The sequence below is a fragment of the Mastomys coucha genome, unplaced genomic scaffold, assembly GCF_008632895.1.
Source record: "Mastomys coucha isolate ucsf_1 unplaced genomic scaffold, UCSF_Mcou_1 pScaffold15, whole genome shotgun sequence".
In the NCBI taxonomy this organism is placed as follows: Eukaryota; Metazoa; Chordata; class Mammalia; order Rodentia; family Muridae; genus Mastomys; species Mastomys coucha.
This window is the reverse complement of record NW_022196897.1, coordinates 79,901,873-79,913,645: the sequence shown is the minus strand read 5'-3', so window position 1 is coordinate 79,913,645 and position 11,773 is coordinate 79,901,873. Positions and strand designations below refer to the sequence as shown.

General features: G+C 48.2%; 1 protein-coding gene across 6 annotated transcripts in view; it reads left to right on the top strand.

The window, feature by feature from the left end:
• The window catches only part of Accs (1-aminocyclopropane-1-carboxylate synthase homolog (inactive)), a 17,631-nt gene extending 6,130 nt beyond the window's left edge, over nucleotides 1-11,501 (top strand). For 5 of the 6 annotated variants that reach the window (XM_031371111.1, XM_031371105.1, XM_031371110.1 and 2 more), the window contains exons 4-15: nucleotides 915-985; nucleotides 1,821-1,890; nucleotides 2,198-2,264; nucleotides 2,848-2,945; nucleotides 3,439-3,516; nucleotides 4,726-4,826; nucleotides 5,606-5,695; nucleotides 6,549-6,594; nucleotides 6,682-6,823; nucleotides 8,479-8,621; nucleotides 8,731-8,884; nucleotides 8,968-11,501. In XM_031371111.1, coding sequence (XP_031226971.1) covers nucleotides 915-985; nucleotides 1,821-1,890; nucleotides 2,198-2,264; nucleotides 2,848-2,945; nucleotides 3,439-3,516; nucleotides 4,726-4,826; nucleotides 5,606-5,695; nucleotides 6,549-6,594; nucleotides 6,682-6,823; nucleotides 8,479-8,621; nucleotides 8,731-8,884; nucleotides 8,968-9,065 — 1,158 coding nt within the window. In that variant the 3' untranslated portion in view covers nucleotides 9,066-11,501. The remainder of the gene's footprint in view (nucleotides 1-914; nucleotides 986-1,820; nucleotides 1,891-2,197; nucleotides 2,265-2,847; nucleotides 2,946-3,438; nucleotides 3,517-4,725; nucleotides 4,827-5,605; nucleotides 5,696-6,548; nucleotides 6,595-6,681; nucleotides 6,824-8,478; nucleotides 8,622-8,730; nucleotides 8,885-8,967) is intronic. The other variant, XM_031371109.1, reaches the window with a different exon arrangement.
• The last annotated feature ends 272 nt before the right edge of the window (nucleotides 11,502-11,773 follow it).

The window sequence follows — 11,773 nt, the reverse complement described above, 5'->3', positions numbered from 1 at the left end:
CATTTCTTTAGTTGCTTCTCAGCCATTCGGAGTTCCTCAATTGAGAATTCTTTGTTTAGCTCTGTACCATCGTATTTCTTAAAATTTCATCAGCTGTCTTAACTCTCCAAAAAATAAAAAAATAAAAAAAAAATAAAATTAGTTTCAGTACTATTTCATTTACCTAATATATCTAAAATATGACCATTTTAGCTGGTCATTTTAATACATTTTATTAAATGTATTAATATTTATTAAAACTTGTTTTTCCAAGTCTTTACAGTTCAGATTAGCCACTTAGTAAGTGCTCAGTAGCCACAGAATATCAGTGACTTCCATGTTGGACCAGCTCTAAGGGGTGACAGAGGGAGGGGAATGGCTGAGCCAGGCCTGCAGAAGTAGATGATTCCAATTCTTCTGGCCCCCTGTCCAAGGACACTACGTCATTGGCTCTCTTTGACCTTGTAGCCATGATGCTCTAGTGCCACTAATTCAGTACCTGGCTATACAAGGGATGGCCTATGAGGGACAGTCTAAAATTTGCCACCATATAAAAGGGTGAGATTGAGTTAAGCCTGCAGGAGACAGTGCCTTGAGTCCAAGTTGGGTCCAAGGCCAAGTTGGTGCTATCCAACTCTGGAACCTCCTCTGACCTCTGGAAAGGCTGAGCAGCATGACTTCCCACCGCTACTCCTGCAGCCAGAGCCAAAAGTTCTGGATGTCGTTTCAGTTCTGCCACTTGCTAGCTTGGTGGCCCTGCTTTCACTTTGTGATCCTTGGTTTGCTTATCCATGAAATGGGCCTGGGGATGCTGTCCTGTACTCTTTTCATAGTTTCTCTGAGGAGCAGGAGAAACCCTAGCTGATGAAGTGTTGTGTAGATGCAGGTGACAGTGCTGGTCATCAGCCTTGCTCTTTTTTCCTATGTGTCCCCAGCTGACACAGGATGACATGCTTCATGTGGAGCCCTCTCTGCTGCAGTACCCTGACTGGAGAGGACATCTATTGTAAGTATGGTCCCCAGGGAAGTAGAGTAGGGGTGGGACACATTTCTGGTTGGTGTAACAGGAAGAAGGGTCTACTGACCAGTGTTGTGCTCTTAACCCTGTAACGCACAGGGGAACATCTCAACAAAGAGTTGTTCTGTCCATAACATCAGTTGAGCCTGAGTGAAGAAGCTGGCTGTAGGCTGAAAGCATAGTGGTGGTGACCGTGGGCTGGCCTGTCAGCCTCAGCTCCATCCAGAGAGCTCCCAGCTTGGTTCCCATGACCCTAAGTCTGTGGCAAATGAGAGACTGCCCTTGCTTTTCCAGTGGCTTTAGAGGTGACAAAGGAGCTGACTGGGGCCCACTCTTAATGGTTTGATGGGTCAGGGAATGGTACTGACTGTGCTGCGTACTGATTATTTATTGAGGATCAGGCTCTGTTCTAAGGGATTTGTGGTCCAGCAGGACCCGACCCAAGATGTGTTCCAAAGCTCACATTCTTAGAATAAGGTCATCAAGATGGTAAGCTCTGGGGCAGGCCACTGTGTGATGTTGAAGCCATGGTAACAGTTCCTGTCATAATAATATTAATTATTATCATTATCAGCTAGATGTATGTAGTGTTAGTTTCATCCCTGAAGTCTCCTGATTAGGTGGGATTGGGTGACCTAGACCCAGAATACTTTGTGGCTGGATGGGGGAGCGTATGCTGGAGTGAAGATAAATGTCTGCCACCTTGAGAAGGGAGGATGGGGCAGTGGCAGCCAGCCACCTGCAGGTTCCCAGAGGGGCTCTGGAGTAGACTGGGCTGAGGATGCTCTGACAAGTATTGTATTTTGTTGGTCTGTTCTTCCAGCCTCCGGGAAGAAGTGGCAAGGTTCTTGTCTTTCTATTGTAAGAGCCCGGCACCCCTCAAACCAGAGAATGTGAGTCACACCTTCCCTAGGGGTGATGGTTGTCAGGGAGGGCACTTGGGGTCTGCCTCTCACTTAGGTTTGCTTCCCAACCCCATTGTGCTGGAGTACTCTTGACTTCCCCACCTTTGAGAGAGATGCTCAGAGTGACCAGTTCCATCTCTCATTCACTTGATTAAGAGCAAGGTGCCCAGAAATCAGCCTGGCTAGGAACCAATGGAGACCTTTGTCAGGATGGACCCCCAGGGCACTTTCCACAGCTCTTGTTCTTCATAGCTCTTGTTCTGACAGAGGCATTCTTGTCTCCTGTCACTCCCAGGTGGTTGTTCTGAATGGCTGTGCCTCACTCTTTTCTGCCCTGGCCACAGTGCTGTGCGAGGCAGGGGGTAAGTGGACTCCATGCCCTACTCCCTCAGCTTTTGACCAGGGCTGTGCTGGGCAGAGACCACAGTTGTCTGTCTGAGGTGCTGAGGGTGGAGCCCAGGGTTTCATGTATGCAAGGCAAGCCCTCTACCTACTGAGCTACACCCATGGTCTTAGGAATTTTGAACTATGACAGATTCTCTGGCTAGTGCTGGGTGATGGGGTATTTTCTTGCAATGCTGGGTAGTGGCAGTGAGCTCCCCCACTCTACCTGCAAGCAGCCATGAGATTTTGAGTCAACACCAATACTCTGCCCTGTTACAGGCTGCTAGGATATTCAGATTAGGTGGGTCAAATACATTTATATATATATTTTTGCCTTATAGTGGATTAGTCTTGATGTGACCCCATTATAAGTGAAGGAGCATCTATATTAGAAAAAGCCTGAGCTTGGGGATCCGAGCTTTAAGGTTTTGGGAACTGAGAGTAAGAATATGCCCCAAATGTTTCCCAGAGATGGTGGAGGCTAGGAAGGGCAATGGCGCACATAACAGGGTCTGTAGTATCCAAGCCAGAGGCCAAAAGGCTGTCTCCTCCTGCTCCTAGAGGCTCTCTTGATCCCCACACCTTACTACGGAGCCATCACTCAGCACATCTATCTCTATGGCAACGTCCGACTGGCCTGTGTCTACCTGGACAGCAAGGTAAGAGTGCCTGCATCCCAGTTCTCGCGTTTTGAGTTTTCCTGTAGGCAAGGGTTTCCTGGTTCCAAGTCTGTGGGTGGGTGTGAAGGGAGCCTGTGTTAGGGGCTTTGGGGCTTCTGTGAAATGGTAGTGGAGCCTTCGGTTGTTGCACGGACGCCTCTGCCTGGGTTCTCCGGAAGCTCCAAGCCACAGGTTCCAAGATCCTGTATCCATGGAGAAGCCAAGGACCAGCCCCATAAATGAGAGGGTGGAAAGGGGAAGCTTAGACCTTGGAAGACATGAGGGCCAATCAGAGAATCCTCGCTGCCTCTGCCAGAAACCTAAGAGATAAGGGTGAGGTGGAAGACAGGAAGGGGAAGCAGCCCTTCCTGTTTTCCAGAGACCATACCCAAGAGGCTGGAGCTGGTAGGGAAAAAGAGGCCCAAGAGTTCAAGTTTGAGGTTGGGGCCATGTCACTGGATTTGGCTCCTGACTTTGGTGGGTCTTTCCCCAGGTAACTGGACTGAATACACGTCCCTTCCAGCTCACCGTAGAGAAGCTGGAGATGGCCCTGCAAGGAGTTAATTCTGAGGTTGGAGATTCAGTCAAATCCAGGACTGGGAGAGGGTGGGTTTCAGCAGGGGCTAGACCCTTCATCTCCTGGGAATTGAGCTTGTAACATTGATAGGGACATACTGGGGACTATGGAACCATCCTGGGAGCAGGGGTCAGGCAGAATCCTGTATCTATGGAGGGCCTTCCCCATTAGAAAAGGACCTCGAAACCGCAGTGTACAGAGAACCAGGGAACTTCATTAGAAACTTCCCCCTCACAATAAAGGGTAGCAGGAGGTGGTAGGATAGGATCATAATTCATTTTATTTATGCATGAAAATGTCAAGAGTGAAGCCCATTATTATTTTTAGTGAATGTGTATGTGCCTTAGTCAGTGTGCTATTGCTGTGAAGAAGCACCATGACCAGGGTAACTCATACAATAAAGCATTTACTTGGGGTTTGCTTATAGTTTTAAGGGTTAGTCGATTATCATCATGGCAGGAAGCAGACAGGCATGGTACTGGAGAAGTAGCTGAGAGCTTTTCATTCTGGTCTGCAGAGAGGCACTGGGGCTTTTGAAGCCTTAAAACCCACCCTGAGTAGCACACCCCTCTAACAAGACCACACTTCCCCCTCCTTCCCAAACAGCTCCACTGAAGACCAAGCATTAAAACATATGAGCCTCTTGGGGGGGGGGGTATTCCAATTCAAACCACTACAGTATGCTAATTAAGAAGAACACTTTGCCCACTCTAGTCCTTTGTTTCTGCTTCAGGGTCAAATGTGGATCACTGGAGTCTATAGTTTAGTGAGTCTCTCCGTCAAATGGAGGGGTGCTCCTGCTCCTTTTGAAGGGCTCCTTAAGAAAGGCAGAGACCCAACTTCCTGTGCTTGCTTTCCTCCCATGTTCAGCATCTGTGCACTTCACTGCATTTACCATTGTCATTCATGCTGTCAAGCGCTTAGTGCAGGAGCTGTGAAAGTTCTCGGCTCCTACTTACAATCCGATCCCTCCAACACAAGCAGCCTCTCTGCCGGCAGCTGGCACGTTTCTCTGCTCCCTACCTGCTTCTTGCTTAGTTGGGACGGCACGACAGATGTAATTCTGAGTCCTGCTCATTTGCTTCTTGTTGGGTCAGGAGCCTGTCCCTGCCATGCTTTCTTGGGCAGCTACCAGCCTCATCTAGTGAGACTGTAAGGTTCTGAAGTGGGGGTGTCACTGAAATATCCCCTGGATGGTTTCAGGGTGTCAAGGTCAAAGGCCTCATCCTCATCAACCCCCAAAACCCTCTGGGTGATGTCTACTCCCCTGAAGAGCTGCAGGACTTCCTGAGATTTGCCATGAGGTGAGTTCTGCCTACCCCACAAAGTGGACAGGCAGAGTCCTGATGTGGCCTGGGGAAAATCCTCAGCCCACTATGGGCTACTACCTGCTATGGGCTCTCCCCGTCTTCTTAAAACACCAGCTATAATGCTCTAGGGCCAGGCACCATGCTGAACACTTTATTATTTATGCATTTACCTATTTATTTACTTACTTATGTTTATGTGTTCACGTGTGTGTAAATGTGGAAGATAGCAGTCATTCCTCAGATGTTTTGTTTTTGAGAAAGGGGTCCACTGGTCTAGAGCTTGTCAAGTATGAGAGGCTAGCTGGCCAGTGAACCCCAGGGCTCTGGGTATCAGACTTGGGCCTTCATGTGCGCAAGGCATCCCTTTACTGACCGAGCTATCTTCCTAGCTGAGCACTTTCTGTGTCGTATCTGTGGTTCTACTCACAGCAGCCCCATGAGAAATGAACACTTATCATCCCTGCTTGACAGAGCTTCAGGGTGGTCCAATCAGGAGCGGGAGCAGACATGAGTCTGAGTCTATTTGTCTCCAGCCCACCATGGAGGACCCCAAGGGTATCTCCTTTCCCCTGCAGTGTTTTGAAAGCTCCAGGGTCCTCTGCTTTACGCATACAGCCTCCCGTTTGTGAAAATATAGACCAAAGTAGGGTATTCCTGGGCAAGCGGTTTGGTAGCCCTGGGCTAAACTGTGGTCCCCGGGTTTCTGACGTACCACTACTCAACACTGAGTGAAATATCTTGGCTCTCTCCTTCCTACTACCTACCCACTCCAGGCACAAGTTGCATGTGATCATGGACGAGGTTTACATGCTGTCTGTGTTTGAAGAGTCTCTTGGGTACCGCAGTGTTCTCAGCCTGGAAAGGTGAGGCTCCCACTGTAGCTGATTCTACCAGTCCCTGGACTGTCTCACAGTTTCCCAGCCTTTATCTGGGTTAACCCACAGGGCATGGCCTGCCCCAAGGTGGTTCTATTAATATCTGTTTGATCTCACTGGTCCTCAGGCTAGGGGCAATTAGGTAGACCATGTCTTCAGATTATTCTATGGCATTCCCAAGAGCTTCAAGGGGAGGAAGGGGGCTTGGCATTTGAAGGGATTCGATATATGGGAAACTGGACTTTTGATGTTTCCTCCGTATTTAGAGTAGCTCCATTTTCATCCACTCATCCAGTCTGTCTGTCCATCTACTCATCCATTCATCTACCCCCGACCTCCTTTGTCCATCCATCCTTTTATCTATCCATTCATCTGCCCACCCACCCATCCATCCTTTTATCTATATTTTAGATAGATGAAGGTCCCCGGCAGCTCAGGACACAGGTAGCAATTTCAATGATAGTGGCAAGAATGCTGAAGGGGATGTGGCAAGGAGCTGTGGGAAGGTCTGTTTGAAGGACTTGCTTGGACTGAATTCCTGGGATTGGTTAGGGAAACCCTTTGAGGAAATGGTGTTTGAGCTAAATTCTGGGTCAGACGTCAGGTCTGGTGGTTTCTCGCACAGGTGTACCTAGAACCAGTGAGCTTGACTGTATTCTCATAGAATGTTATTTATAGACACAGGCAGCAGGCCATCTGCTGATTCATACTGAGAGAAGCATGAGAGTTGGTGGCTCAAAGACATGAGACCCAGTTTCATCCATCCATCTATTCATCCATCCACATATCTGTGATCTGCTGGTTCTGGGTTACTTATGTCTCTGTGTTCTCATCTCTATAGGCTGCCTGACCCCCAGAGGACACATGTGATGTGGGCCACCAGCAAGGTGAATTCCTGGCTAGCCTGGGTGGAGCAAATGGAATCAGTTTCTTCCATGAGGGCCAGCCATGATCTAGCATGCTTCCTCTTGTAGGACTTTGGGATGTCTGGACTTCGCTTTGGTGTATTGTACACGGAAAACCAGCACGTGGCTACTGCTGTGGCCTCCCTCTGCCGCTACCATGGCCTCAGCGGCCTGGTCCAACACCAGATGGCACAGCTGCTCCGAGACCATGGTGACTGCCTAGATCTAGGGCTTGAAAGAGGAGTGGGGTTGGCATGCACATAGGACTTGTTGGGGCTCGTGGGTGCCTCCCCTGTGGATGAACTTAGGTCATGTCTGAGAGTGTCATTTCTGGGTCCAGACTGTACTCAGTTGCTTGCTTCCTGCCTATGTAGCACATTTCTTCACCTCCCTAAGCCTCAGGTTGCTCATCTGTAGAGCAGGGCTGATAACAGTGCGAGGCTGAGTATGATCTCTAATCTGGTTAGAACCGTCCCTGGCATACAATGGGTGCTTGGCTTACATGAGCTCACAGGCTAGGTGCAGTGCTATGCATCTGTACTCCCAGCTCCTTGGGAGGTTGAAGCAGGAGGATGCTTTATGGTCAGGAGATCCAGGATAGCCTGGGTGACATAGCGGAACTCCACCTTAAAAAAAAAAAAAAGTGAGCTTATGATTATTAGCTTTGAGCACTTTGAAAAGAGATCAGGAGTTACTGAGAAAATATGACAGAGAGGTCCCCATCTCTGAGTCCTGTGCTCTGTCCCCGCCTCCAGCCATGGGCTAGATGATGAAGCTCTCTTGTAATTGTTGTTCGCTCAGCCTTTCAGATGTGCTTTTTGTCCATCTCCCTCCCTCCCTAAGGCCCTGAGAAGAATTTCTATACAGTTCCCCCATCATTTTACAGACCCTAAACACCCAATCTAGTAGCCTAAAGTTTTGTGGAAAGAATGACAAGACTTCATGTTGGTAAGGGCGGTGAGTCAGGACACTTGCTCTTACATTACTGATGTGGTCAGAAGGTGTTCCAGCCACAGTAAAAATCAATCCCTTAGTCTCCTATAAACACACTTGTTATCAAAGGACCCAGAGTGCCAAATGTGGAACCTCTGCATGAATAAGCTACTTCTTTCATAATCGCCCACATATGTAAATGGTACCCCTCCCCGCACACAGATGAGCTGCTACACAGTGTCCCATCCACATTGATAAAATAAAATCCATGGCCGGGTGAATTTCTCCTCAAGAAGCTGTACTGATAAGGGAAGCTAGGAGCTAGACATTATGTGCCACATGAGACTAGTTTTGGTGACATTTGGGAATGAGCAAATTTGTCATGATAGATAACATCCGTCACAGGAAGGGGTGTAAGTCTAAATAACATGAGGATAATCTTGGGGTCACTCAGAATCCTGATTGTGGTGTGGTGTGGTATGCTTTCATAAGTGTATGAATGTATCATAATTCATTCAGCTGTCCACCCCCTCTCAACCTCCATACCCCTCCCCCCCGCCAAATTGGCCAGTAAGTCGATGAAGAACAGAGAAGGAGCTGAAGCTGCCAAGGCCTGCCTTTCCCCTGTCTTGCCAGAGGCCCCAATGGGAGCAGGACCTTGGTCTGTGTGGTTCTGAGTATCACTTTATAACTGCAGGCACCTTTGGCTTGATTCCCATCCTGAGGGACTTTATCCTCTGGGCTCCTGAATGTGGTCCAGGACCTGAAGCTCTCAATTGCATACATGGATCAAAGGCACTTTATACTGAACACTGAACTCCCCTTCTGAGCCCATGACTCAGTAAGCCATGGTGCTGGCTGCCACGCCCTTTCATCGGTTAGCATTTAGATGAGTGCATGCGGGTTTTGTATTCTTGCTTTCCTTCCATTTAGACTGGATCAGCCAGGTGTACCTGCCAGAAAACCATGCTCGGCTCAAGGCTGCCCACACCTATGTTTCAGAGGAGCTCAGAGCCCTGGGGATCCCCTTTGTGAGTCGGGGGGCAGGCTTCTTCATCTGGGTTGACTTGAGAAAGGTAAATCGGGTTGAGGTGTGGGTACCAAAAAATGTCCTGGCAGGTGAAGGCATTGGAGGGTCTCCTGTGTTCTGAACTTCTTTCATCCTCCCTTCTTTCATCCTCCCAGTACTTGCGAGAATGCACCTTTGAGGAGGAGGGATTACTTTGGCGCAAATTTTTGGACAACAAGGTGCTGCTGTCCTCTGGTAAGACCTTTGAGTGCAAAGAACCCGGCTGGTTCCGTGTGGTCTTCTCGGACAAGGAGAACCGGCTCCGCCTGGGTGAGTCTCCTCCTCCAATCTCCCTATAGCACCCTCTGGGGCCCCTGCTTCTGACCCCAGCTCCTCTCCTCCCTTCTTCTCAGGAATGCAAAGGATGCAGCAGGTGCTTGAAGGGCAATCTCAAGTGATAGAAGATGCCTCTCCCTGTCGCTCTCAGGAGCCACTTAGCCAGCCCAGATGAGCTGGCCGTTGCCTCTCAAGCAGCCACTATTCCTATGATCTGGCCTTATAGGGCTACGAGAGAGACTGAGTGTGGATGCGCCATTTGTCAGTGGGATTCATAACTTGGCTTTGGCTTTGAAGAACCGTTTCCTGCCCTCTGCTGGCAGTGGGAGTCTGTTTAAACTGATAATTCATCTTGGGCTGTGGCTGTCCTGTATTCAACAGGATTAGGATCAACCAGATGACTGTTGTGAATAGTGTACAGTATGGAGAGTCGTGACTGCTCCTAACCACAGCTCCTTTCTAGGACACAGAGTAAAAAAGCAACTGTTCATTCTTTGTGGTGGTGCCTTCCTGCCTCTTTCTTGTTGCCAGGGAAACAAGCTAGAGGATCAGCACCACACACACACACACACACACACACACACACACACACACACACACACACACAGACACAGAGTGATAACATTTCCAAGGATGTTCCAAAACATGTTCCAGTGATTGGAATGAATTCTGTTTATTCAGGTTTTAGAGCCCAGGACAGGCCTCAGCTTGGGATGTAGAGAGAAATACTCCACAGTGGGTATTAGGAGGAACTCCTCAGTGGAGCTGAAATGCCCCTCAAGTTCTGGGACTCCCTTCTTACCTGGGAAGAAGGTGCCTTCATTGCTGTCTCCAAAGACATGGCCTAGCAATGGCCAGGGAGGGGGGAGGGGCTGGAGGCTATATTTCTGGACCAAGCTGTCTGGGGGCCAGGCAAAGATTGGTTTTTCTGTGTTAAGAAAGCCTAGGAAGGGGCTGCCTGTTCCATTTGAGGGGTGCTTTAGTGAAGATCCCAAATGAATGTCTGATTGCTGATGGGTGGCCTACACTTACAGTCCCTAGAGTCACAGTTGCAAGAGCAGCGGAAGCAGGAGGATTACTTGAACCTGTGAGTTTGAGATCAGCCTGGACAGAAGTTGCAGATGTAACACAAACAGTGGAAATCAGAAAATTACTCCTGACCCCAGAATAAGACCATTAAGAGTGTGTCAGTGAAATCAGCCTACCCCAGGCTGGCCCAGACAGTCACTGTGCAGGCGTCCACCACTGTGCTCAGGATATCCTCTCACAGATGGAATAATATTCCATAGCTACAAACTCCCAGGGTCAGGACCCAAGTAAGAGTGGTTCGCTTTGGTTCAGAATCTGTGTGTGGTAGGCTGGAGAGATGGCTCAGTGCTTAAAACATTTGCTTTTCTTCTGAGGACTCAAGTTCTCACAGTGGGCAGCTCATAACCGTCTGTCACTCCAGCTCCAAGGATATAATTCCCCCTCTGGCCCTGTGGGCATCACACACACACACACACACACACACACACACACACACACACACTATCATAACGAGGAATCTGATATGTACTGTTTATTTGTGCGTTGCTTCCTGCCGTTTTCTTGGTTGGTCTGTAGACTGCCTATTTTTCTGTTTTGTGGTTTTTCTCTGTCATTAGTTTACTTTTCTTCCCTTTCTTAGACTTTTCTGGATTTCCCCTTTTCATCTTCTATTCATTTGTACCATATGCCTTATTTTCCTGCTGGCTGTTATCCTAGAATATAACACCTACAGCTTGTTAATAGGAACGTGTGCCTCGGCTTTCCCTATAGCAACAGGAGACCTCGTATCCCTGGGGATCCCTGGCTGGGTTTGTGGTTGGTGTTCATTTGTGCCTTTCTGTTTTGACACTGCAAAGTCTTGTTTTACACAGGTGATGTTTGCTTCAGTTGACCACAGAATCATCCCGAGCATCCACTGGGAGTCATGTGCCTTCTGTTATATTGTGCAGCTCCTGGGGTGGTAGTGGGGGAGTCTGCTAGAGACAGACTTTCTATCCCTGCTTGTCTGAGGATGTCGGGTTTGCTCCCTTTTTAGAACATAACTTTACTGATTATAGAATCCTGGGGTCATTGGTTATTTTCTGATTTCCATTGTTCATGTTGCATCTGCAACTCCTTCCAAGACAATGTATCAACTCACTCCTGTCCAAGTTTCTCCATGACTTTAAAGGACAGTATTGGGCTGGAGAGATGGCTCAGCAGTTAAGAGCTGGATGCTCTTCCAGAGGTGCTGAGTTCAGATCCTGACAACCACATGGTGGCTCACAACCATCTATAAAGTGATCTGATGTCCTCTTCTGACATGCACCACATATATACACAAAACACTCATATATAAATAAATAACAAAAAAGAAATTATAATTGGTGACATATAGTGTCATTGCTGTGTATGAAGATCCTGAATTGTCTTATTATATCATTTTATGTACACTGTGATTTTTGGATCTGTGGTTTTCTTCATTAGCTCTGGAACATTTTCAGCCTTTATTATCAAACATTGCCTTTTCCCCATCCTCCCTCTGTGTTGGTTACTTTTCTATTGCTGAGACAAAACATGACGACCAAAGCAACTTATAAAAGAGAGTGTTTGATTGGCCTTACAATTCTAAACACAAGAGCGTTAGAGTCCATGATGGGGGAGCAAAGGCATGGTACCAGGAGCCGCTGAGAACTCACATCTTGATCCACAAGTAGGAGGCAGAGAGAGCACCAACTCGGGAAGCCCCCTTGAGTGACACACCTCCTCAACCAAGACCAAATCCTTCCCAAACAGTTCCACTGACTAAGAACCAAGCATCCAACTACATGAGCCTATGGGGGTCATTCTCATTTAAATGATCACATGGCTGGA